Raw genomic sequence first — 26,927 nt, 5'->3', positions numbered from 1 at the left:
ATTTATGGTAAAACTGCCTGACTGTGCTTGTTATTCATTACTTGTTCCTTCAGTAGTTCCTTCAGTAGTTCACAAGGGTTTACATAATTAAAAGATATAGTATGAAATATAATAACTGCTTGAGATAAAATATGCATCATGATTCATTAATGATGAATTAACATGAGATCAGTATGTAACTAAGACTTAATTTGTGGTTAATTAATACATATTCTGAGTAAGAGCTTAATACTACAGTAAAATCCCGTTATAGTGGACTCGCTTATAACGGAATATAGTTTATAACGGACAAGGTCCGCTGGTCCCGGCCGTGCGCCTTTAAGAACATGCATAAAAAGCGTTGGATATAGAGGACTCGCATATAACGGAATTTCGCTTGTAACGGACAAACAATTTGGTCCCCAGGGCCGCTTTTAGCTGTAGTTTTGTTTGGCTATAACAGACATGCAGGCTCCGCCTACAAGGTGCGTGGCGTGCCGGTGATATCCAGCGCAGATACGTAGTCGGGATTATTAATAGTCTCACATATGGTCAGATAAAGTTGGATTACTACGTGTACAATATTCACAGTATTTGTACAATACTGTTTTGCCAGGTCCCTTGAAGTCCGTTATAACGGGAGTTTACTGTATATTATTTGTGCCTCGTAAAGTAAAGTGTTACCATATTTATTTTTCTTCATTATAGAATATAATGTATAATATCAAATAGTGCCCAAGAGAGTTCCCCTTGTGTTTTAAGACCAGTTATGGTGAAATACAGGCAAATATGTTGTTAATAACCGCTGTGTGGACAAGAAACCAAACTCAGCCGTGATTCAGCCTCAGGTGCTGACATCATGGACTTGCCCCATCCACTGTAAAAGAGCACAGAGCTAGGATGATTCTCCAGAATCCAAAAAACTGATAAGTCCACTTCATTATTAATGTTCTAAAACCAAAGTATCACCAGATACTGCAGAAGTTGGCCTCTCAGTAGTGTACAGGTACCCAAAACAGGAGTGATAAATAATAACATAAAAAGTTGCTTATTCCGGGCTAGTGGGGTGGAGCAGCTGACTTGGCAGTCGGAGAGTGACAGCTGGTCACCCCAGGAGGTCATAAACAAATTGCTAAAGAACCTGTCAGACTGGGAACTTAATTGACAAGTGATGGAATCGCTTAGGGCTTGAACTTGTAGCACCTCAACTAGTCCCTGTGGTGGATTTGATTGCATGCATGGAATCAGCTATACTTAACAACATGTTATTGGAGGATGTGGCAGAATGATGACTAAGAGTCTCCACTTTTTTACTTAAAGTAAAAGACATAGGAGATCATGGTGTCATGCCATCACATCACTAGTCTCATTATATCACACAAGTGGAAAAAAACGTGGCTACCAGAACAGGGATAAACCTAGATTAAGCATGTTCCCTACTTGACCAGTGTCTTAACAGCACCTATTTTAAGTGCAAGGGCATATTCCATAGACAAAAATAGGACAGGGGCTCACTGGTGTCTTCCAACTCCTATATCTAGAGGTGGAAAAGAGCCTTAGATACCTTCCAGGGAATGGCATCAAACCACCCAGTCAGATATGTCGGTGATCCAAGGGTAAAGATTGAAGTCTGTGTAGTGCAAGCTTTCACTAAACAAATCAAATCAACTGTAGACACCAACATCAGGTTCACGATGGAAGACGTACAAGACTATAAATGGGCCTTTATGGACTGTGCAGTATATCTCTAAGGTGGAAACTTGGACATGCAGATAACTGCTGTTGATTCCCACCACCAGCTCAAACACTGTACCACTGGACTTAGATCTTGACCAGTACAGAACACAAGGATAAGGAATGCACACATCTCAGTAAAGTTTTGACTAACATCTTTACACTGGTGCTTCCCCACCCAAACTTCAGGACTAATAAACTTCACGGCTGTCATGTGATCTAAATAATTCTAGTGACATCATGGTGTTTATCACCCAGAAAGATTTAAATGCTGGGGAATTTCCAATAATTTGGATAAATTTATAACCCTCCTTGGATGAGTGGTGAAATTACTTCAACATTAACCGCAAATCTAGTCGTTTTTTATTTATTACTGCCCAGGATTACTGAAAACCTTCATAGACTGGGATTTAAATAATAGCTAGAAATTTGAAGTATGGTATTACTACATGTAAGGTAAACCACACCCTTGTTTTCTATGTTCTATGTTAAGTACCTTAACCAGCATGATGTGAAGGACTCATTACACAGGAGGCCTCTAATCTGTGATTGTGTCTGGCAGGTTTCTGCAGCCAGTGCAGAAGATTGACATGAACCTGACTGACCTCCTTGGGGAGCTCCAGCGGGACCCCTGGCCTGTTACCCAGGGCAAAAGGCCGCTGAGATCCCTAGGAGTGGCTCTGTCAATAGCTGTAGGCTTGCTGGAGGTATGGTTTCTATACCTTTCTTTATCCTGTGTGTGTTTACGCCTACATGTTAGTCTGTTTGAAGACTAAGGCCCAATCCCATTTCTCCTCCCTTAGCCCTACCACTAGATTTCGAGGGCTCTCCCTTCCGAAGTTGACTTCACAGATCGTAGCCACAAGGGGTAGGGCTTGGAATCTTTACCTAGGAATCGGGACACCACTCGCTTATGAGCTGCCTGGTTTGCTCGGGAGTCCCTGGAATAGTACAACATGCTTATAACACGGACAAGTCACTTTAACATTACAACATGATTATACCACTGATGTGTCCCTAGAATATTACAAAATGATTATGACACTGTCGATTTGTGGATTAGCATTCCTTTGGCAATGGTACGCAGATTTAAAATTAAGCATATTGCATGCAATATTTCTATAAAACATGCACACGTTTTGTATAAACAATGTGTTTATGTTGCATAAACAATATGTCAGGAACAATGTCTTTTACATTTTCCACGATGTAGAATAATGCACTTAGAAGACTATTGCACGAAACACAGAAAACAATCGGGGGTGAGTTTCCCAAAAGTGTCGTAGCCAAAAAACTACATAAAAAGGACTTTGAATGCTCTCTTTGAATAAATACGTTCTTAATTCTTCGAAGGTTTTGTGAAACTCACCCCTGCTTGGTTCTTTTTCTATAAATACTAGAGAATACTGCTCTGTCTCTACGCACGGAATTAGCGATTTTCAGAAAATTGTTTTTGAAAAATTCAACCTCCATACTCCGTTTCACTTTTTTTTTTTTTTTGCAAGCGTATTTATAAAGATATGAGCTTCTTTCCCCACACCGCTAGCCATCTTTTCTTTTCTTTTTGTGTATTGCAAAGCGTTGTGGGAATTTTCTTCTTTCACTCGGTTTTGAGTCAGCATCTGAAAAATCTCCGTTTTGAGGGCTATCTTGAGGGCTGAACACCACTACCCCTCGCCACTAAAAAGAAATGGGACAACACTACCCTACGCGGGTACGCACAAAACGGAGGGGTAGGGCTAAGGGGTCGGGCTAAGGGGGGGTATTGGGATTGGGCCTAATACTAGCCTAACCGTAGTGGTTGTAGAGTTGGTAAATTAATCTCCTTTTAATTTCAATTGCGCTTTTGGCTTCCAACAATGTAAAAAAACATTAAGATAAAACAATTATTTTGCTTCACTCTGGTGTTCCTGTTTTGTCTTTTGTTATAAGAGCACCCTTTTCATTTGTTTCTTAGTTGAATTTTATTTAGAGTTTAAAAGAAATCCACTGTTTAAAAGACTTTTTTTCCCCCAAAGTCAATGATCATGATCTCAATATTGACCATATTAATCGTGGTTATGATTTTTGCCCTAATCGAGCAGCCCTAGCTGGTTGTCATAATAACCATAATTATTTTTGTTCCCCTGTCACTCCCCCTCCTCGCTGTAGTGCACCTTCCCGAACACTGGGGCTCGTATTATGACTTTCATTGGTGGGCCGGCCACCCAGGGCCCTGGCATGGTGGTGGGGGATGAGCTGAAGAGCCCCATCCGCTCCTGGCATGACATCGAGAAGGACAATGCCAAGTTCGTGAAGAAGGCCACCAAAGTATGTCCCAGTTCGTATGGGTTCTAATGTGAGAGCTCTTTAAACACAGTTGTGGTGTGTTTAGTAGCATTGCTACATATCAGCGCTACTTACACGATATGTCTACCAGTTATTGCTTTAATTGTTGGTATTACTTAGGGCTGCACAATATCATATCTCGATTATATGCGCAATAACAACCAGGGCTTTAGATGACAGGTATAAACATTTGTCTGGACGCTGTCTTTTCGGTTCTATACGGACATTTACTTGCACCCACAATTTGGTAAATAGATATAGTACACCTAAAATATTAATTTGAGGTGTACTATGACTAGGGGTGTAACAACACATCGATTTGTATTGATATATTGTTTCAATGGCAAACGATCCAATTCATCAATATGACCACATAAATATCGATATATGCGTTTTTGTTTTCTCGCCTGTTCCAGTATTGTTTTCATGATCCACTCCGACGTATACATGGTCTATATCAGGGGTGCCCAATACGTCGATCGCGATCTACTGGTCGATTGCAAAGGTAGTGTGTGTAGATCGTATGGCATAAAAAATAGAGGATGGATGACGTGTTCAACCGCACCCAGCTGCTGCAAGCTACCGAGTCGCCTAGTTAGCCTCCAATTTATATTCAATTTAAAAATACTTTATTCATCCCAAAGGGAAATTAATAATAATAGTAATAATAATAAATAATATTAAAGAATACTCAATATTTTTATACCTAAATATATGTTTTTCATTTTTATAGTAGGTAGATCATTCTGACTGTCATTTATAAGTAGCTCGCAAGCTAGCATACCTTCAGAGCGTGTGTTTAGTACGGCAGGTGACATAGGACGCTATGCTCAGAGCACACAATCTCTTGAACACGTTGACCATTTAATTTTTCTTAAAAAAAAAAAAAAAAAAAAACCTCTCAAAGAAGAATACTGACATACTTGTTTCACCGCAGGAGTCAGTCTGTTGATCTTCCTCATTCTCCATGTCTGTCCATGCAATGTTTTTTATTTGACTTTATTGCATTTTTTAAGGGTCCAAAGCACGTAGTGCTATGGAACCTTATTGTTTTTGTTAGGATTATTATTATTTTTTTTATTTTTATTATTTTTCTTCCCTAAAACTGAATGCCCAGCCTAAACCGTAAGTCCTAGGCCGACCAAATTTGGTAGGATGATTGGTATTTCTACCCACTACTCAGGTTGTCCGACCCGTCCGACTCAGCCAGAGGGGGGCGCCGTAGCGCCCCCCAACACGTTTCAGTCAATATCTCCTGTCCTGTTTGTCCTACAACCAAAATTCTTTTTTCTGCTGATACAGACAGCCATGCCCTACCAAAAAGTCAATGGGACCATGAAGCTCCGCCTACTTAGATTTTTTGCTAATTTGCATATTTTGCAAATACTACTTATCTCTTAAAGTCCTAGCTTGTCCTACCAAATCAGACAAATGAGGTGTCAAACGAATCAGAACTGTGAGCTCATCAAGAATTTCTAAAAAAATTGAGACATTTTGTGTATTGTACGGCCATTAGCCACGCCCAAAGAATTCCCAAATTTGGCCCATTTTGGTCTAACAGCTATGACTTGCCCTTGCCTTGACCTACATCGACCAAATTTGAAATTCTACCTCCGGACATCATTCTGGGGACACGGTCCAAGGGGGGCCGCATTTCGTCCATAGGGGGCGCTATGACTAAAAACTGCCAATATCTCCTGACTGCCTTGGCCAATCCAACTGGAATTTGGCAGATATGTACTAGGTCCCAGCCTGAGGTCAGTCACCTACAATGACAGTCATGAGTCCTGAAACAGTGGCCGCCATTGGCCAATCAAAATCAAGCAGCAATTTGACTTGCTTAATGATGACCAATCCAAATCAAATTTAGCTGGTACATTTGTCCTCTGACCCTCAGCCTACCGTGTAAACAGTGGCTACGGCCACTGTTTATATATTACTAAGACCAACCTAGGCCAATTCAGCTCAAATGAGTTACCAGATCAGGTAGGAAGGTGTCTACCGATCTCACTTGCTTTAACCACAGCAACGGGTGGCTCAGTGGGCTAAACTTGTATGCTTGTAATCAGAGGGTCGCAGGTTCGAACCCAGCTTCGGCGGGTACTCGAGCTAGGCAGCCCGATGTGCACAGCATACCCTCCATGAAGTGAGCTGGGGAGACGTGAAGGCGTTTTCCCCACGATGATGAATGAAGCTTATATTATTGTTAATTTAGACGTGCTCAGGCACTACTTCAGACGGTTAAACAATAATTATTTTTCTTCCCTAAAACTGAATGCCCAGCCTAAACCGTAAGTCCTAGACTGACCAAATTTGGCAACAATATTGCTATTCCTACCCACTACTCAGTCCCACTGACCCATCCCAGTCAGTCAGATGGGGGCGCTACAGCACCCCGATTTGCATTTCTGCCTATATCTCCAGACCTGTCAAGCCTACAGTTGAAATTTATTGCCAGGCCAATTCACTATGTCCTGATGAATCAACCTGCATATAGATCTTGGTTTTACATCTTTGCCTTCTTGCATGATTTATAGATGTTTTGAAAACAGGTTTTTTGTTAACCTCCTAGGATATTCACCTAACATCCATAAATCGGGTGTCATTCAAATCAGGAGACAGTCCTTTTAAAGATTTACAGAAAAAACTTAAACTTTCGGTAAGATACAGCCTCCAGCCACACCCTGACTGTACTGATGTCTTGCCCATTTCAATCAGACAGCTATATCTCAGGGATGCTTCAGCCAATCATTACAACAATTGGCTCACTGATGTAGGACTGTACCCCAGAGATAACCTCCAAATTTCGTGTCGATCGGTCAATCGGGAGCGCTACGCCACTGTCTATATACATCTAAGACCCACCTAGGCTCATTGAGCTAAAACGAGTTACCAGAAGGTGTCTACTGATCTCAGTCGTCTTACCCACAGCAGCGGGTGGCTCAGTGTGCTAATCCTGTGTGCCTGTAATCAGAGGATCGCCGGTTCGAACCCAGCTTAGTATTTTTGTATTTCAGCTAGGTATCCTGATGTGCACAGTGTACTCTCTGATGTTGACTGGCCTGTTACACCTGCAATAAAAGCATCTCCATCCTAATGTCTGCCAACTACTGAGACCGTCCAGCTCTGTCCTACATCTCCTATCCTGTTATGGCAGTCTAATTCTGTCTGACTTTCTACTACCCTGGCCGCCGGTTCACTGCCGTTATTCCTCTACTGTCCGACCAGTCCGATCGTCCTGCGCTTTGGACCCTTTCGTAACTGCCTGCAGTTTCTAGTTTTACTTGTTATTGTTGTATCCCAGCGTAGGGCGAGTGAGCAGGGAACGAGGAATCAGGGTCAAGCAGACGGAAATCCAAGAAACGGGGGGGGGGGGATTGCAAGCACAGCACACAACACGGGGAAAACTACTTCAATGACAGATCTGGGTGACAGACTCTGACGTGGACTTAAATACACAGGACTAGACGAAACAATAAGAAACAGCTGGGAACAATCAGGATTGCACGCGAAGTTAATGAGGGGCATAGCACACGAAAGGGTCATACGAGTAGGTCATGACAGTTATGGACATACTTTTGGTTACACTATTGTATTTGTCTGGAGAGGACAAAAAAAAATTAGTCACCATGTTAATCTACATCCATCCAAATTTTTTATTTTTACCTTATTGCACTTTATTTTGCTTGATTTATGGGACATACTTGACTACACTAGATTTTGTTTACAGTTCCCAATAAAATATGATAAAATGCTAATTATATTTGCCTTTTTTAATTCATTGAAATGTAAAGGATTGTGTGAAATTTCATCATTTTGACTACTATCCACAGTGTGGAACTGAATCAAATCGAATCGTATCGTATCGTGGGAATTTCTGAGGCATCAAAAAAAACCGAACCGTTAGCTTAAGGAATCGATATTGTTTCGTATCGTGAGGAAAGCTGTGATTTATACCCCTAACTATGACACCCAGTAATCTGTATAAATTCGGCCTGTCTTTGTTTAATAAATGCGTTGGACTTTTAACTTCAAAAAGTACCACCAAACTACCGACATCTGTTTACCTTGTTTATCCACTATCTCCTTTTTTAAAAGATGATGTGGCTGCTGTTCTGTCCCTTTCTTCACCACGACTTCCGTGCTTATTGCTTCTATGATTTACCAAAACAGTAGCATGTAGTGTGCTCCGCTAACCGAATTTAATAAACATACAGATATGTCAAATTTATACAGATTACGAACTTTTGGCTCTCACAATAGGCCTCTCATTAATATTTCAATATTTTAGGGTCTGGACAAATGTTTATGTCCGTCATCTAAAACCCTGGTGATTATTGTGCCCCCACCATGTAATCGTCACTGTATTGCAGTGCGATACTGTGCCACCCCAGTCATATTTCTCAGACAGAATAAATTCTGGAATATCCATTTCAGTTTAGTTTGTGTGATTAAGCCTTTGGCTTGATGAACAAATGTGATAGTAGCACCAGAGAGAGAACCTCAGGTGCTGCATCCTTACTCTGCCAGTGTGCAGACGCTAAGCTAAGCCGGGACGTTTCTTTTAGCACTACGAGGCCCTGGCGACACGTGCCTCCACCAATGGCCACATCATTGACATCTACGCCTGTGCGCTGGACCAGACCGGCCTGCTGGAGATGAAGTGCTGCGCCAATCACACAGGGTGAGTTTCTGCCCACCACTGGCAGCTCTCCCTTCGTTTGGTTCGGTTAGTTTGGTTCGGTTGAGCTGAAAATTAGCATAGAGTAATGGATATTTTTGATGTCACATTTGAATCCCCCTCCCCAGAGGTTATATGGTCATGGCAGATTCCTTCAATACATCCTTGTTCAAGCAGACCTTCCAAAGGGTTTTTACCAAAGATGTTCAAGGGTCTTTCAAGATGGCCTTTGCTGGCACCCTTGAGATAAAGGTAAGCTTGGATTTCTGTATGCCTGACATTTGTTTTTAAAAAACATCCGACTTCATGCATGGATACAACAGAGTGGCTATTAATAATCCCCTTTAATTTCTGCAACATTGAAACTAGCATCTGAAAATTGTGGTCTCTTTTAGTTTCTGAATATATTTAATGTAAAGCCTGGTAAGTGAAGGCAGGTATTTTGGAAAGTGCTTGACGCTGTGGATCTTTTTATATGTGCGCTTCACTGTCTCTGCCATTGATAAATAGACATCCAGAGAAATCAAGGTATCGGGAGCCATCGGTCCCTGCGTCTCCCTGAATGCCAAGGGGCCCTGTGTCTCAGAGAACGTGAGTATGCTTCTGCAGGGTTTGCCTTCAGGGGAAATGTGCTGTTTGAATGTTTAGTAACCTGCAAGATGGATCGCTTCTCATTTCAGTGGGAATCGCTTCTTAGCTGCAGCCGCATGTCATATATGATGATAGATATCCCTGTACCTCGACTATGCAGGAAATCGGAACAGGAGGGACCTGTCAGTGGAAGATCTGTGGACTGGACCAGAGCTCCACTTTGGCACTCTACTTTGAGGTAGTCAATCAGGTAAGCGTGTGGACTTCTACTATGGCATAATATTCTGCTTTCTTATTGCCTGTTCGTGGTATCTGTATTTTTGCTGAATGTTTGAGTGGTTAGGTCTACTTGGGTTGACCTACACATATCATCCATCCATCCATCCAAGAATGCACTATTATGGTTTGCTATTCTCAGGTGATCCTGGGTGTGTTTTGTTTTTCTTTTTTTAAACAGTCCATTACTGACTAAGATTAGTCTGTGTGCTGTTAAGGCTCACATCAGGCTCCATTTTGGGATTGGGAAAAAGAAATTGACATGGCTGCAGTAACTTCTTAAAATTGCTGGTTTATGCAGTAGTACTTGTTTCCACTAGAGGGCAACATTGTGTTGTAGAAGAGGGTTATACAAGGTGGATGGATGAAAAATGTATCTACTTTCCATAAAACAAAATCATTAAAAAAAATAATAAACTAATACATTTAAGCTAATGTGTTTTCAGTAATTATTTGTTTGGGAATTGTTGCAGATCCAAATTAATTTTCACAGTCAACTGGCATGGTAATTAAATTATCCAGTAAAGCAGAAACAGAGCTCTTAATCGTATTTTTTATTAATAATTGTTCAGATTTTTTAAATGTGTATATAAACTGCATCATGTGTTTAATTAGGTACTGTTTGCAGTTGATGGTACTACAGTTCTATAGACACGTTTTAGATATTTATCTGGGTTAACCTGTTTTTTTTTTTGTTTTTTTTTTTTACATCATACAGCATCAACAAACACTAATCCAAAGAAAAAGTGAAATACTGGTGAACTCACTTTTAAACTCATTCACATTCCAATTCGTCATACACATCTAATACAAAATACATTCCAGATCAAAGTCTCACACTAACGTTTAGCAGCTATTGAACTGTGTGTATCCATATAATGCACATTTATCTGTATTAAGGAATGAAGTCAACTTTCAGTGCTTCAGTCAGACTGTCTGCCCACTATTGCCAAGGGAACGATTATTTGGAAGCCTTATAAACTCTGGAAATACTTTTGCCAAGATATTCTTGGTAAAGGATTTCTGATGTCATGTGGTGAGAATTGACTAAATCTGAATACCACCCTCCCCCCTACCCCCCGTTCGTTTTACCCTGATACATTCAGGTGCACCTGCTAGTTAGAATTTGGGGTGTTCCTTTTGGATGCCTGGCCTTGCCCAGTGTACTTGCCTGCTTTCTGTTCTCCATGGCCCCACACTGGCCCTAGCTGCTCAGGTGACTGCAGGCTGGTGGGCAGGGCACTGCGGTGAGCTGGTTAGGACCCCAGGCAGGACAGCACCCAGCCTGGGGAGCGTGGCTGCAGGCTGGTGGGCAGGGCTCCGCGGTGAGCTGGTTAGGACCCCAGGCAGGACAGCACCCAGCCTGGGGAGCGTGGCTGCAGGGTGGTGGGCAGGGCACTGCGGTGAGCTGGTTAGGACCCCAGGCAGGACAGCACCCAGCCTGGGGAGCGTGGCTGCAGGCTGGTGGGCAGGGCACTGCGGTGAGCTGGTTAGGACCCCAGGCAGGACAGCACCCAGCCTGGGGAGCGTGGCTGTTCAGGTGACTGCAGGCTGGTGGGCAGGGCTCCGCGGTGAGCTGGTTAGGACCCCAGGCAGGACAGCGCCCGGTTGGGAGAGCGTGGCTGGTCCTCTGCCTCAGCTTCCTGGCACTCCCCCACAGGGCCTCCCTGTATTTCCTGTTAACACAGTGGAGCAGTGTTTCCCAATCCAGGAGGCAACAAAAACGTGGACCGTCTGCCCCCCACCCCCCAGGACTGGATTGGAAAACACTGTGGAGCATTAGTTGTCTTATTGCTATGTTTATTAGCCCCAGCTAACAGAGTGGAGCAGTGTTTCCCAATCCAGGAGGCAACAAAAACGTGGACCGTCTGCCCCCCACCCCCCAGGACTGGATTGGAAAACACTGTGGAGCATTAGTTGTCTTACTGCTATGTTTATTAGCCCCAGCTCACAGTGGATGCCTGCAAGGATTTGGCATTGTCGTTCCATACTATCTTGTGCAGCCAGTTTAATAAATCATATAGAAAGAGAGGGACACCTCGGTTAGGCTTTGGATGCTTGATCCTGTTTTCCGTCTTGTGTTTCAAAGTTACAGGCAGCATAGGCAAAGTAAGAGAGATTTAAAGAATTTGGTGCATAGGTCTGTTTGGAGAAGGACTTGGAATGACTAGCAAAAGTACAGCTGTGGAAAAAATTAAGAGACCACAGCACAATTTTATGTTTCATTTCTCAATTAATGGGTTTGCATCTGTGAATAATACATATATTTTTTGCAAACTGCAGACTAGCTTTTCCCTGTTTCCCATTAATGAAGGGCTTCTTCCTTGCTCTATGGGACTTGAGTCACATAAGTGTCAATGTAATATACAGCTGAGGAAAAACTTAAGAGACCACTCCATATTTTTAAACAAATCTGCACACCTACACTTAATGTTTCCCATTCCTTTTGAAGGTCACTTGATGTTACCCTGCAGTTCATGAGAAACCGACGGATAAGTCAAGTCATCTCTGGCATTAGAATGTCGCTTCCGCCCTTTACCTGGCTGGTTTCTGGTCATTCCTGGTGTCTCCTGCTTCACCTTATTCTTCTGAACAGCTGTCTTAGAAATTTTAAACCTGGAAGCTAGAGGTGGGCGATTAATTCGAATTTACAGTTCAGGACGATGTGTTTTTATGAAAATCGATTTTATTACTTATTTTACACGCGAGCGCCAAAAGCGGAAGTAAAGCGACGCACCGTTCTTCACGGGTATATTAGCGCGGCGCACCCAAACACTAGCAGATTCACAAACAACATGGCAATGGTTCGGTTTTGCGCCGTCGGGCACAGACCAAACAAGTCCTCCTTGCAATGTCTGTTTAAAAACTGTTGCAACCAAAGGAAGCAGTACGACAAATTTATTCGAGCACCTAAAGCAGAGGCACCCAGCGGAGTGGGAGAAGTGCAGCTCCGAGTGAAATGAAAATAGCCACAGCACCAGCGCAAGTTCAGCAAGCAACCGTCCCTGACGCGTTTTCGAACTGTGTGCCATAAGAATGGGGCACGATGGAAGGTGATAGCAAACGCTGTCGCGATGTACATTGTAAAAGACATGGTGTCCATACATACTGTGGAAAAGCCGGGATTCATTAACATGCTAAAAGTTTTTACAAGTTTCTAAAAGTGTTTACAATGCAAGCATCTTTTTTGGCTTGTCAAATTGCACTATTTTTATTTTATTTTTTTTACTTTACAGTTAAACTTAAAACTAGATTTGAACCATTTATTTGTCGTCTGTAGTTTGATTTTGAGTAGGGGGGGGAATCAATTAAAATTGAAAATTTTAAATTTTTAGGCCATATCGCCCAGCTCTGCTTGAAGCATCCTGCTACTCAGCGTAGCCTTCTGCCAGCAGTACCACGATTAAACCTGGATTTAAAAATGCAGATTTGTTTAAAAATATAGTGTGTCTCAAGTTTTTCCTCAGCTGTACATTACCTTGACACTTTTATTGTGACTGTTTTCTGGGAATATGATATAGGAGAAATAGACTAGTTCAGCAGTCTTGTGACCATTTTTTTTTTTTTATGGACTGTAAACGCCTCAAAATAAGTTTATTGTATTGGTCAAAAAATTTCACTGACTTATATTTGATTCTGCACATAACTGTTTGCTTTCTAGCCGTTCATTTCTTTGTGTGTTTGTTTCTGTATATTGGACCTACTTCTGTGTCATGCAGTTGATCCAGGGGTTTAAAGCAGAGGTGAGCAGAACCAGCCAGGTTGCCAGGGCGTTGGCCCACACGGGGCTCTCTCGGCTGGTGAAGACCTCGTAGAAGCAGGTGATGATGTAGGGCAGCCAGCATACTAGGAGACAGGCTGTGTGGGGTCAGAGGGGGGGGGGGTGGGAAGTGTCTGTAAGTCATGCCAGCAGACACCCCCTTTATGTAGTGCTTTAGATCTGGAGGAGATTTGTCTGTCAGCAGCGCTGCCTGTGCTCAGATACACCCCCTCAGGCCAGCTGTCATCTCTGTGCTCAGCACATCGCTGCTGATGTTCAGCTGTGTGGCTCACACTTGGTCAGCATTGCTCTACATGTTTGACTCATTAAAACGCTGTGTTTGACTCATGGTTTTGTGTATTAAACATTACTTTTCATCTAGTAAAAGCATCTCTTACATAAACCCAAATGACTGATTTTCTTGTTTCAGCCATGTAACAGAAATATTTTCAATGAAGATGTAGATGAACAATAATCTGAAGTATAGTTAATAGACAAGACTTGCATAAATTGCAAAAGTTTGTTTTCATTGTCAAGTATAATCCCCACCTCCCCCTATTTTGTTTTGTAGTATGTGTGCCGCTGCTGTTATTGTATTAAATTGGCTCAAACCATACTTGGAATAGGAGATGATAGCTTTCTATTCAGTCTGTGTATTAGTCTGAACTTACCCAAGGTTGTGGTCATAACCATGGAGCTCCTGAAATAGTTCTTTGCCGGCACGTAGTGGCAGTGCTGTTCATTGCAGATGAACGTCCCCCGCAGGGCTTGGCTCCTGGCGATGTAAACCAGGTAGGTGTACAGGGAGCAGATGACCAGGATGGGAGCGATAACACCTACGCCCAGGAACAGCAGGCTGAGGCCTGTGCCGGAGGAAGGGAAACTGGGTGCGCAGATGAACCTGCCAGCGCTGTAGCGGTACGAGCCGCATCCCAGCAGCGGCAGGGTGGCGCTGAGCAGCGAGTAGAGCCAGAGTAGGGCGAGACTGCCGCGGCTCCTGCTCTTGGTGAAGAGGCGCGGGTACTGCAGCGCAAAGCAGATCTCTGTGAACTTGTCGACGGTGGCCCAGGTGAGGGAGTGCAGGGAGGCTAGCTGGAACAGCACGAAGGAGAAGCCGGCAGCCCAGCAGAGCGGGCCGTCCCCCGTGTACCTGCCCTCTTCACCGCTGCTACCCCCTGCTCCGCCCCACACCCCCAGCAGGCTGTTGTGCACCCCGAAGGGCACGGTGCAAAGCCCCAGAGCCAGGTCACTGAGGCAGACGCTGAGCGTGAGGGCCCATGTCTCTGTGCGAAGCCCCTGGTTAAGGGCCAGCACCAGGAGCAGGGTGATGTTTCCACACACAGAGGCCACAGTGGTGCAGATCATGGCAGCCGCGTACAAGAGGGCAGCTGAGGGCATCCTCAGTCAGCTAGAGTCCCTCAGTCCTGCCCGCGCTGCCTCCCCTTCCTCTTCCTCGGGTGAGGAGAGCCGCTCCTGCCCGCGCTGCCTCCCCTTCCTCTTCCTCGGGTGAGGAGAGCCGCTCCTGCCCGCGCTGCCTCCCCTTCCTCTTCCTCGGGTGAGGAGAGCCGCTCCTGCCCGCGCTGCCTCCCCTTCCTCTTCCTCGGGTGAGGAGAGCCGCTCCTGCCCGCGCTGCCTCCCCTTCCTCTTCCTCGGGTGAGGAGAGCCGCTCCTGCCCGCGCTGCCTCCCCTTCCTCTTCCTCGGGTGAGGAGAGCCGCTCCTGCCCGCGCTGCCTCCCCTTCCTCTTCCTCGGGTGAGGAGAGCCGCTCCTGCCCGCGCTGCCTCCCCTTCCTCTTCCTCGGGTGAGGAGAGCCGCTCCTGCCCGCGCTGCCTCCCCTTCCTCTTCCTCGGGTGAGGAGAGCCGCTCCTGCCCGCGCTGCCTCCCCTTCCTCTTCCTCGGGTGAGGAGAGCCGCTCCTGCCCGCGCTGCCTCCCCTTCCTCTTCCTCGGGTGAGGAGAGCCGCTCCTGCCCGTGCTGCCTTCCTCTTCTTCCTCGGGTGAGGAGAGCCGCTCCTGCCCGTGCTGCCTTCCTCTTCTTCCTCGGGTGAGGAGAGCCGCTCCTGCCTTTCTCTGTGCTGTTCCAGCTCCCATAGCACTCTACCAGGTCCAGCCAGGGGTTACATTAGCAGAGAAGGAGGCGTAACCCTTCCCTGCTTAGTTAGGAGACCTGAGGATGTTTGAGCGAATGCTGATTGCAGTAACGCAAAGCCCCCTGCAGATGGAGGCTGTTTATAGGCCGCCTGTCGGCTGATTAATGCCCGTGACCCATTCCTGGTTGGTTTGTTTTTGTCTACTAATGAGGGCCATTTTCCACTCTGCCACTGAGATTGTAATTGGCAGGAAGTGTGATTCTAATCCGCCCTATTAAACCTTAATCATTAATTATTACATCTCCTGTTTCCTGAGCTCACGCCACAATTAGCCATCATGCATTTTTTTTAATGGTTTGATTGTTTTTAAGAAGGATTTTAAGATGTTTCCATCAATAGCATCTGCTTTTCGCTTATCAAATAAACAGGGTTTTGAATTTGAGCTGTCCGTAGCAGGATATTTACAAATGTACATCAGAGCATATGTCCACAGAACACTGTGCTTGCAGTATCTAATTTTTGTTTTTCTAAGTTCAGCTCTATGGATCTGGGTAATATTCTGATATATCTTTGGAATTGTTGCAATATAATGGCAGATCTGATTTCTCAGTAAGGAAGTGCTGAATGTACACCTTGACCTCTCTGAATGGCTAAAATGTGTGCTGTTTTAATTGCAGGTTTTATGATTGCAGGTTTATTCTTTATCTGGATATCTTTCCAGACTATTGCAAATGATGTATGTCGATTAAGGACATAATAGCGGCATTCCTTCTGGAACTTAACCATCAAATGCTTTTTTTTTAAACCCATGCTTAACCACCAAGTCAGCTAATTGGGCAGGAGCAGAAGCATATGAAAGTTCTCTATGCATTAATGCATTTAAAGTAAGGTGACTTGCATAGTTGTTGTTGCATATGCTGTTCTCTGTTTAGGAAGTATGTTTTAGGTGTTTATCATATGCTGTGGTCTTTCCATGGACACATAGTGATTTTTTTTTCCCCATAAGGTTATGGAAAATCTGTCACCCATGTAAACATGTTATTGCACCGTGGATATTGTTTTACATTGGTAGCTTGACGCAGTCGTGTTGGTAAGGATAAGCGTGGATTCTTTGGGTACTAACACCCAAAGCAAACAGAGGCTATTATGTAAATGTTCTTGAACGTAACTGATTTACTGTACTGCCTCTGTGTGCCTTTTCAAAGATATCACGCAGCGATCTATGGTGCATTTGGCATCTGCATTGTAAATTCAGTTTAGTGTGAGAGGGGGTTTTCGGATGTCGGCAGTGCTTATGAACAATGCCTTGTATTGTGAAGGTAAGATAAGCAGGACTAACTTGCTGAGTGTCGTTAGAGAAGACCGCTCAGCTGTTACCTGGGCTGTGTTCCACTAAGCAGGATTTCTGAGTTAGCTGGATTGACTTAAGATAGAAGTTATGATTGTCCAATAGGAACGCTCCTTACCCTAAACTCTTATTGGTAGTGATACACCAATAGGGAAAATTCTGGCCAATACCGATAGCGAGTTATTTAAAAAACTGACACTGATACCGATTGTTTTGGAGGTTTTGCAGATTCAATAAATTGAGAGACACTCCACACAAGTAAATTATAATATAAATTAATTGCATTCGAAAAATATGAAAAAGTATTTTTTTGGTAAGGAAACACCAACTCTGGCATACAGCAACTGTCCCAGAGCACTATATGCATCTTTTATATATTTATGCCATTTATAACAGATAAGGGCTGATCAAGTGTGAATTTTCTGAGTAATACCTTTGGATATTGCGCTGTCTGCACTGAATTTTCTTTTGCTATCAAACGCTTGCATTACTGAGGGACTAGTGTTACTCAGCAGTACTGCAGCCTTCTTTATAGGAACAGATTTGTTTTTCAGAAACTCTTCAGTCTCACCTTAAAGTGCAATCAAATTTGTTGTGTTGAAATTTTTATTAGTAGATCCTCCTAGTGAAATTTTAGCAGTTTTCAAAACGCATTTCTAACATAATTTTCGCTAACATTAAAATAATTCCACATGGCAGACAGATATTTTTCTAACTTTAGTACGTGGGTGTGCAAAGCAATGAAGGTCACCATTTTAATGGAAATTATCAGCAGTAAGTATCGGCTGATTTTTAAGCATCGGCCAATGGCCATCTGTTGCTGTATTGGCCAATACCTATTTATACCTAGTTGGCAGATACAATCGGTGCATTTCTACTTGTTGGACAATCGTAATTTCTATCTTAAATTAATCCAGCTAACTGAGAAATCCTGATTTGTGGAACACCCCCCGGTGGTGATTTTTAGTTTCAGTTTGGGTTACATATGCGTCTGTCTCACCCTGCAGCACAACGCGCCCATTCCCCAGGGTGGTCGTGGGGCAGTCCAGTTCGTAACCCAGTACCAGCACTCAAGTGGCCAGAGGCGCATCCGTGTCACCACCATCGCCCGGAAGTAAGTCCCCCCCCCCCCGTCCCCCCCCCCCCCCCCCCGGCTCTGCCTTGATGTATACATCAAGCCTGTATGTGAAGCCTGTATGTGAAGCAGAGCTAAGAACTCCATGCTAAAGCCATCTGAAGGCTGATCACACGAATGAGTCCAAAGACCCCGATTATAACATGATTACGAAGACCTGGAGGTCTTTATTAACCTCTGTCATTATGTAGAACTAGTCTTTCTAACAGGGAACTGTCCCTGTACAACAGGTGGCAGGACAGCACCTCCTGTTGCTTTGGGAAGGGAAGCACACCTGCACCGTGCTGCTGCTGCTGCTTTTGCTGCTGTGTCCAGTCCCAGTTACAGTACAGATGCGCATGTACACAGGCTCTTGAAAAATGACTAAGTTAAGACTGTGGCATGGTCTTTGATGCTTTTATTTTGCTGATTAAATATGCAGTCCTATGCAGATTTATAGTTCAGTTTGTCACTCAATGGTATGTTGCTGCTATAGCTTACAGGCCCCAGAAACTGCATTAGGATATGGGTGTGCAATGCAGTAAGGGTCACCATTTTAAAGGGAATTATCGGCAGTAAATATCGTCTGATTTTTCGGATGATCACTGGCAGTTTTTATAGCTGCTCCTCCTGCACTCAGGTGGAAGTGCTCTCCTCTCTGCCCCATTTTTGTGGGTATTTTTTTTAATGAAAGCCAGTCTGCAAGCTGACCTTTGTAGTGTTCTTCACAATCGCCGACGGTGTGGCGCACTCTGGTCCCCAGAGCATAAGATGTGCATTTCAGGGCTAATTATCACTTGTGTGATCTGCAATGAGTTTACTTAGTCTCCATAGGAACAAGTATTTACTTATCAGGGGGAAAATCAATGTCTCTGCTGAGGGTAGACAAAGGATTAGTCATGTCTCCTAAAAGGGAGTCTGTCCTACATGTAATGTTCAAAAATGCACACTTTCTAACCCAAACACTTGCTGTTGGCTCTAGAAAATGGCACATAATTCTGTGTGTGGTATTTTTAATCCATCCTGATACTGCTTATTCACAAAATAGTGGTAGTAACCTTCATGAGCTGTAGCAAAGAAGCAAAAACACTAATTGGATTATATGAAATTTTATATTTTGAGACCATCTCCTGTGGGTGAGATGTAGTGGTTTTCCATTGATTTTCAATAAGGGTAGGAAGACTATATAATTACATGATGTGCATGATTTTTTTGTAGACTAAAAGGCTTCTGGATGATGTGTGTTATGTTCAGCCCAGGTCTCAGAAGTCTTGTGTTTTGCCCTGGAGACACAAGAAAATGTTGTGCTATAAAAAAGAGGAGAATCAAAAAGGCACATTTGTATAAATTTTTATTTTTAGCCTTGTGAGTTGTGACATATGGAGTCAGCATGAAACACTTGACATTTTGTTCTTTTAAATAATGATGTTCTGTAATTCCAAGAACAAATAGTTAGTCGTACTTTAAGTTCCTCATCAAGTGATTACTGATTGTTTTTACTGACACTGTTTTATGTGTTATCATTTAAATTGAATGGCTAAACAGCTGTCTAGCATGGTTGCTAGACTTTAATAGGCAGATGTTAACTGAATGGGGGCCCGCCTCCCCACAGCTGGGCTGACGCGCAGACGCAGATCCAGAGCATCGCCGCCTCCTTCGACCAGGAGGCCTCGGCCATCTTGATGGCTCGCTTGGCCGTGTACCGGGCTGAGACTGAGGAGGGGCCCGATGTCCTGCGTTGGCTGGACCGCCAGCTTATCCGCCTGGTGGGTAGAATCGGCTGGGGGGGTGGCTGCTCTTTGGGCCTGTGCCTGTGTCTGGCTGTCTGTGTGTGTGTCAGTGTCTGTCTGTCTCTGCATGTCTGTGTGTGGGACTGTGTATCTGTGTCAGTCTGTGTGTGTGTGTCAGTGTCTGTCTGTCTCTGCATGTCTGTGTGTGGGCCTGTGTATCTGTGTCGGTCTGTGTGTGTGTATGTGTGTGTCAGTGTCTGTCTGTCTCTGCATGTCTGTGTGTGGGCCTGTTTATCTGTGTCGGTCTGTGTTTGTGTGTGTCAGTGTCTGGCTGTCTCTGCATGTCTGTCTGTGTGTCCATGTCTCTGTGTGTCTGTCTGTAAATAAACATGCCTCCACAATGGTTTTACATTATCCATTTCCAGGAACTTAGTCTCTTCTTTAAGGAAAGTCCCCAGTAGATTCAGACTCTTAATGATCTGGTGATTACAACTTTTGAGGCAGACCTTATACACTTAACACTGCCAGTTGACCTGAAGTGTGTCCTGGTACTTTTTCTCATGACTTGGCTGAATAGTAACAGAGAGATCCTTCATGAGTGACACAGTTGGGCCCAGACGCCTGCTCTCTGGATGCCAGTGAGATGATCTCTGTGTAAATCCCACCCGCGGCCACCGTTTCCCTTCTGGGTGTGAATGTGTTTTCTGCACAGTAGCTACTGCTCAGTTATGTGTTGTTTGGCTCTTCTCTGAAGGTTGTTTAAACACTGTCACTTTTTGTATTAGTACTACCGATTCGTTTTGGTACAGTGCATGTAATCTGCTTTCGCTTTCTTTCGGGTTTAGTGCCAGAAGTTTGGAGATTACCATAAGGATGACCCCAATTCTTTCCGGTTCTCTGAGACTTTCTCCCTTTACCCACAGGTAGGTCACAGAAATTAAGGGTTCAGGTGCTGCCCCTGCTTTGTGTGGATATGGAATTTGTATGTTGTCCCCCCTCTGTGTGGGATTCTTCTGGATACACCACATAGGTCAAAACAAAGCACTTAAGCATTTCCAAATCACCCACATGGTACCATTTTGTATGTATATGCACCCTGCTATGAACTGTCATCCCAGCTCCGATGCCCCCCCCCGCCCCCATCCCCGGTGCACTGTGCCTCCTGGGTTGGGCTCCACACCCACAGGATAAGTGGCTGGAAAATGAATGTTTACAAAATTGCACAATATTCTGCTATATTTATAATCTGGTAGTAATTGATGTTGGAAAAGGAACGGGAAAGTCAGGGGAGTTAGAAACGAATGTGTTTTGCATCTCGAGTGAGTACTCTCATGTATAGCAAAGGAGCCCCCTCACAGTGCTGCCTGTCCCCCGCAGTTCATGTTCCACCTGAGAAGGTCGCCCTTCCTGCAAGTGTTCAACAACAGCCCGGACGAGAGCTCCTACTACCGGCACCACTTCATGCGGCAGGACCTGACCCAGTCCCTCATAATGATACAGCCCATACTCTACGCCTACTCCTTCAACGGCCCCCCTGAGGTTTGCTGCACACACCCTGCCTTCCTTATATACGAAGGGCTGCTTCCATACACATCACATACTGCAGTGCATTCACTGTGAGCCCGGCTCTGCACACCTCATCTGCCAGTTCTGATAAATAGCTTTTTCCCTCAGTGGCTTAGGGAAACCACACATCCTGTCAAATAAACATTAAAAGCGAGGTAGTTTTGAGTTTTGAGCAAAAAGAGATTTTTTTTTTTTAAAGCCAGGTTTTGATTATGAAATAACATGCACAGATTTCAAGCTTTATTATTTTTTTAAATAATGTGAAGCTTCCAAAAGAAAAAATGTGAAATAGGAAATTTCTCATTTTAGTTCAGGAGTGCTGGTACACTCTACTGAACTGTTTTAGTCCCTGTATCGTAGGGTTAATGCTAAAGGGGCTATTCTTAATTAACCTTATTACATATGAACATGAGGAATGACATTTAATTGATCATGCATGGAGTTTGGGTTTTCCTTGTGGTTTTTGCTGGTTTCAGTCTCCTGTGCTGTGTTGGGTGACACCTGACAGGCTGATTAATATCTGAGGGCTTCTGATTTTTCCGTAGCCCGTCCTCCTAGACAGCAGCAGTATCCTGCCTGATCGCATCCTCCTCATGGATACCTTCTTTCAGATTCTCATCTACCACGGAGAGGTAATGACAAGCCCATGTTAACACTGTCCTCTGTGGGACTGTGCACTGCCGGGCTGAAGGTAGCCATGTATGCCAGGTTATTACTCTTTATGGAACATTGGCTTTAAGAAGGTCTGGTCGAGAGGGCATTTTTCCACCGCACCAGGTACCGTACTTTTGGTACTTCGAGAAGGTACCAAAAGTATGGTACTTCAAGGTGCTGGTTTTCTACTGGTGTTAACTGGTACCAACGTCGAATGACATCACAACTTCAGGCAGGGTATTTTGTACTAAATTCAAAAAATGGCTGTAGTATATTATAGGACTGGACAATGTGCAATATTAATACCAACATGGCATGTTTTGCACATACAACTCTTACATCGCTAGTCAACTATTAAAATGTTATTTTTTTTCTTACTTCCAGTTCTGTACGGACTTCATAGTGCAGGGGTTAAAGTTTTGCTAAAATATTTTTACTCTGTTATTCTGTCATAGATAAGAAACTTAGCAAGCTTTGCAATTTAAATTTTAATTCAGTTTATAGATTCTTATATGTTTACCTCCACTTCTTTTGCATTAGCGCTGCATGCATTCTTCGAGACAATCGTAATCATTTTCATCCTGGCCATTTAAATCACTCAGACAGGTTTGAGAGAAATTTATTAACTTTTTTTGTTTTATAAATACCCCAGTATTTATTGCAATAAAATAACATCGCTATATTTATAACAAATTCACATCGCTAGTATATTGAATATTAATAGTATGTTCAACAAAATACTTTTTCTCATCCTTTTTGTCATGACATCTGGATCGTTGTTGTATTTGTTCTGTATATGTATCGGACCGATTTTATAATTTTTTTTAATTTTATTTTTTTACTTCATTTATCATTATTCTCTGATTTCTGATTTGTAATCCGTTTTCACGGCAGTGTTTGTATTGCGTTTTAGAGGCAGGCTATTTGCATAACCAATTGATAAAGTAAGTCCCACCCCAAAGTACCAAAGTAGTACCCCAGCTGTTTTGGCACTTTTGGTACTGGAATTTTTGGTACTGGTATTCGACTGGAAGTCATTGTAAAAGCGAAAGTACCGTACTAAAAGTACCATACTTGGTACGGTGGAAAAGAGGCGGCCCTCACCTCTGTCATTATATATTTTTTTCATGAAGAGCTGTGCACCACTTAGAAACTGCAGGCTTCTTGTCACTCTCAATGGGGCATTTAGAAAGGCCGCCTTATCACAAGCGCCCCCCACCACCACACCACCATTTTTAACAGTAGACTGCTGTCGTGTTTTTGCAAGCTTTCAAGAGAGAGCAGTGGTTTCCTTCAACCAGCTCATTATCTTCTGGTTCTCAGAGTGAAAGTATTATAACTTTGCTCAGTGGTGCTAATGAACCGGAGTGTTTATTAGGCTCTCTGTCCCCAGCATGAGATCTGTAGCTACAGGTGAATATCAGGCCCTTTGTGTTTGGGAAAAATAATAAGGATATACCATTGCTTCTGTATCACAGGTGAGTCATTCTCCTGAACAGCCAACATTACTCAGACTTGAGGGTACTCCATTGGTGGAGCCAGACCGTGTGATAGGCCCCCGCGGTCACTGAAATTGGCAAAATCTACCAAGGGCCCCCACTGGAAGATTTTATCGGGGGCAGTGGACTTCTGTTCTAATTAAATGAACTGCTTGCATGTGGTTATTTGAGTGGTGGACTTGTAGACTTTTCCTGAAAAGATTGTTTGATAACCTCATGGGATTCCAGTGAAGATCATTAAGTAGCCCTTTGTAATTCTCCTGTGAAGCGAATCGATGCTAAGGAGGATGTCAGGGCAGAGAGCACATCCACGTATGGTGGCTGGGGGAATTCAGAGCTGGAGACTCAGCAAATGAATGTCATCTGGCTTGGCTTTAGTGTGGACTAAAGGTTTGAAGAGGCAGAGGAACTGTCAGTTAGCTACCCGTTTGTGGAGCTAAAAGAATCGCAGCTAATGGACCTAGCGGGTTTAAAGTCTACATGGTGTGATGACTCTGTGCTGCCATGCCAGGCTTTGGATAGGATAGCTGTTGTGTGATGACGTGCCTTTGTCTATGCAGACAGTGGCTCAGTGGAGGAAGGCCGGGTACCAGGAGATGGCAGAGTACGAGAACTTCCGGCACCTGCTGCAGGCCCCGGTGGATGACGCACAGGAGATCCTGCACAGCCGCTTCCCCATGCCGCGCTACATCGATACAGAGCATGGCGGCAGCCAGGTATCTGCCAGGGCATGACCTTCAGCCCACACTCTGTCTCCCTATCAGCTGGGACACACTCTGTATTTGGTGCGTTATTTTGGTTTCTGTGCAAAACGGGGGCATCGTTGGACTGATCTGTTTGGTCTGCAGGTTGTACATATGTTTTGGCTCCAGATGAGACTCGCATATGCACAGTTACTCAGCTCAGAATACACTACTAATCAAAAGCTTTTGCACACCACAGGTTTTTACCACTTTTCCATTTATTTCATAAACTGCAGACTTTTTATTCTTGTTAAGCATTGGAAAGTTGAGTGAAGAACTGTACATGAAAATATGTCACAATAAGTTTCTTTTATAACATGAGAAGAGTATGTAACAGTGCATGTCTGATCCTATTAACTGGTTCTGTGGTGATGGCATAGTCAATTCTAGATTGTCCTTTAACTTCAAATACACTAGCTAACTGTTTCATCCCACAAAACAGAACAATATTTAATATCCCTAGTAGAAATGAATGCCTTGATTTTTCTCTGCTGTTATTACTTTGAATCAAAGACATTTTCTTGCTAATAAAGGTACTTAAATGGTGAACATACTGTAAAATTGTTAGCAAAGAATAGACTGTGTTTTTGGAAAATGTTAGGTGAGTAACATACAAATGTAGAAAATCTCTGTGCGCAAAAACCTTTGCTTGGTGTAGTGTATTTCGCGGTGATATACACAGGCTGCATGTGCTGTTTGGTGCCTGGGGCTTCTGGGCTTAATTGCTAGAAATGATGTAAAACACAAAGTTATATGTTATATGTGCTGTTGTCTCTCCCTGCTTTCATAGGCTCGTTTCCTGTTGTCGAAAGTAAACCCCTCCCAAACCCACAACAACATGTATGCATGGGGGCAGGTAGGAGAACATGTCTCCTGAACAGATATCAGCCCTTGGTTCCAGTTTGTCATTTAGTGCTGCTGTTTAATGATAAAAAAACGATTGACAGTATAGCTGGAGATAACGGACTACTAAAGCCTATTATATAAAAAAATTTGGGTTAAATACAATGATTCGTAATAATGAATGCACATACTACTTTGTGACAAACATCGTGTGGCTTCAATTCTTCGGCTTGAGGTACAGTACCGTATGTAGTTATCATTAATATTATTATTGTTCCGACTTACCTACAAATTCGACTTGGGGAAGGGATCTCATTCATTACCTGGGGCTGCCTATAGTACATAAAGATCTTCACACTGAAGCAGGGACTCTTTGGAGCCTACCTCAAAATATACTTTTTCATATCGATAAGTTTGACATTATCCAACATTTATTTTTTTTCTGTTTTTAACACCGATGTGAGACTCCTGTGACATTTTAACAATACCATCATTTTGATGTTCATTTTAAGAGAAATGGGAACCATGAATTGACGCAATACATCCTTATGACCTTGTGAGGTTATAAAAACCAGTGCAATGAACATGTCTCTCAGTTTTTGTTCTGTGTTTTTCCGCCCTTCAGGAGTCGGGCGCGCCAATCCTGACAGATGATGTGAGTCTGCAGGTGTTCATGGACCACCTGAAGAAGCTAGCCGTGTCCAGCGCTGCCTGAAGATGTGAGAGATGCTTATACTCGCAGTACTTCATAGCAGCACGCCCCTCTGCACGCCCACCAACACTGGCTAGTGTCTTCAGTGCCCCTGTGAGAAAAGGCTACATGGACTGCAGACAAACAAGACCAACTGCAAAGAGGAAAAAATACCTTCTTGTCTTTTGAGCATAGCAACAATGTACAGATTTAGGACCATTATACCTCAGATTATTTGATTCAAAAAGTAATTTAATACATGGCAGTGTGATGGGCTGGGATGAGTCTCAAACACTACATTTTTTCCTTCTTCAAAACCGACATCACACTGAAGTGGAGTTGTGTTTATTGTTCTGGATGTAGTATTCTTATGCCAATATTGATCTGCCTAGCTAAGAATTCAGCAGTCAGTCTCCATAGCCCAGGAGTTCAGGCAGGATGCAAGACTGAATCATACCTTTAATTAAAAAAAAAAGTGAGCTTCTGAATTGTTTGCTGTACCAGACCTGGAGACTGTCATACCCCTTAGGCTAAGATGTGTGATAATTGTTCCGCTACTCTGCTCCTAGTGAGTCTTACAGCAATGTTTGTCTCCAGTAGTTCCAGTGGGGATTCAAGCCAGTGCTTCTCATTGCAGACTTGCACGGAATGACAGCTGCCTTTGTCTATGCTATTTCTGCCTTGTTTGTAACAGTATTAGCTCTGGTCTTTCTAATAAAAACAAACCTGTCATACCACCAACTGCAGTGTGCCAAGAGCTTTCAAATGAGTGCTGATGCCTTGGATGCTGAACATGCCTGTATGGAATACTCCCTTTTATCCTTAGATTTATGGATGGTTGTTAATCGTATTTATTTCCAGTGTGAATTTTGGTAAAAGCAGTGTGCTCCTTTATTTGGCTTCAGATTATGAAGTGGTCCAATTCATGAACATTAACTGTGACGACAATGCTGCAGGAAACACTTCATAAATTGAAATGTCAGACACAAACAGCTGTGTAAAAGAAAAAAGTCATAGGGAACATAAATGGGCTTTTAAAAGCAGATTCTTTTGTGAATAGATGCTTTTTATTCATTCCACCCCAGAGTAAATACCCAATAACCTCTTCCAAATAATTATTGTGCACAATTGAACATTAATGCCCATTATGTAATTTCTGGGCATGTTAGTTGGAATGTCTGTGCTTGACAAAAAAGAGTTTGACCTTTATATTGCCCCTGAAACACTTAGAATAAATGCTTTTTGGTACATTTTGGGTTTATGAAAGTCGAATAGCAGCCTAACCTAATATGTACAAGCAATT

At 43.3% G+C, this 26,927-nt stretch overlaps 2 protein-coding genes across 5 annotated transcripts in view; one reads left to right on the top strand and one right to left on the bottom strand.

Moving 5' to 3' along the window:
* The window catches only part of sec23a (Sec23 homolog A, coat complex II component), a 34,395-nt gene extending 8,030 nt beyond the window's left edge, over positions 1–26,365 (top strand). For all 4 annotated transcript variants that reach the window (XM_072699334.1, XM_072699335.1, XM_072699336.1 and 1 more), the window contains 14 exons: positions 2,276–2,420; positions 3,865–4,023; positions 8,610–8,725; positions 8,851–8,974; positions 9,233–9,313; positions 9,474–9,563; positions 17,792–17,898; positions 19,511–19,664; positions 20,474–20,551; positions 21,006–21,167; positions 21,740–21,826; positions 23,908–24,063; positions 24,881–24,946; positions 25,559–26,365. In XM_072699334.1, the coding sequence (XP_072555435.1) occupies positions 2,276–2,420; positions 3,865–4,023; positions 8,610–8,725; positions 8,851–8,974; positions 9,233–9,313; positions 9,474–9,563; positions 17,792–17,898; positions 19,511–19,664; positions 20,474–20,551; positions 21,006–21,167; positions 21,740–21,826; positions 23,908–24,063; positions 24,881–24,946; positions 25,559–25,648 (1,615 nt within the window). In that variant the 3' untranslated portion in view covers positions 25,649–26,365. The remainder of the gene's footprint in view (positions 1–2,275; positions 2,421–3,864; positions 4,024–8,609; positions 8,726–8,850; positions 8,975–9,232; positions 9,314–9,473; positions 9,564–17,791; positions 17,899–19,510; positions 19,665–20,473; positions 20,552–21,005; positions 21,168–21,739; positions 21,827–23,907; positions 24,064–24,880; positions 24,947–25,558) is intronic.
* LOC111855022 (adenosine receptor A3) lies at positions 13,290–14,839 on the bottom strand. Its single transcript, XM_023833600.2, has 2 exons — positions 14,021–14,839; positions 13,290–13,447 (listed from the first exon to the last, which is right to left on the bottom strand). The coding sequence occupies exons 1-2, from the start codon at positions 14,745–14,747 to the stop codon at positions 13,290–13,292; spliced, it is 885 nt and encodes a 294-aa protein (XP_023689368.2). The 5' UTR covers positions 14,748–14,839.
* Positions 26,366–26,927: the final 562 nt, after the last annotated feature.

Source organism: Paramormyrops kingsleyae, chromosome 14 (genome assembly GCF_048594095.1).
Source record: "Paramormyrops kingsleyae isolate MSU_618 chromosome 14, PKINGS_0.4, whole genome shotgun sequence".
Taxonomy (NCBI): Eukaryota; Metazoa; Chordata; class Actinopteri; order Osteoglossiformes; family Mormyridae; genus Paramormyrops; species Paramormyrops kingsleyae.
Note: the sequence above shows the minus strand (reverse complement) of the source record. Positions and strands in the feature narration are given on the sequence as shown.

Excerpts from the sequence above, each read along its gene's own strand:
- LOC111855022 (XM_023833600.2), bottom strand. The coding sequence starts at position 14,747 with ATGCCCTCAGCTGCCCTCTTGTACGCGGCTGCCATGATCTGCACCACT. Across the intron at positions 13,448-14,020 it reads GGTTATGACCACAACCTTGG|CCTGTCTCCTAGTATGCTGG; the intron begins GTAAGTTCAGAC and ends GACCCCACACAG.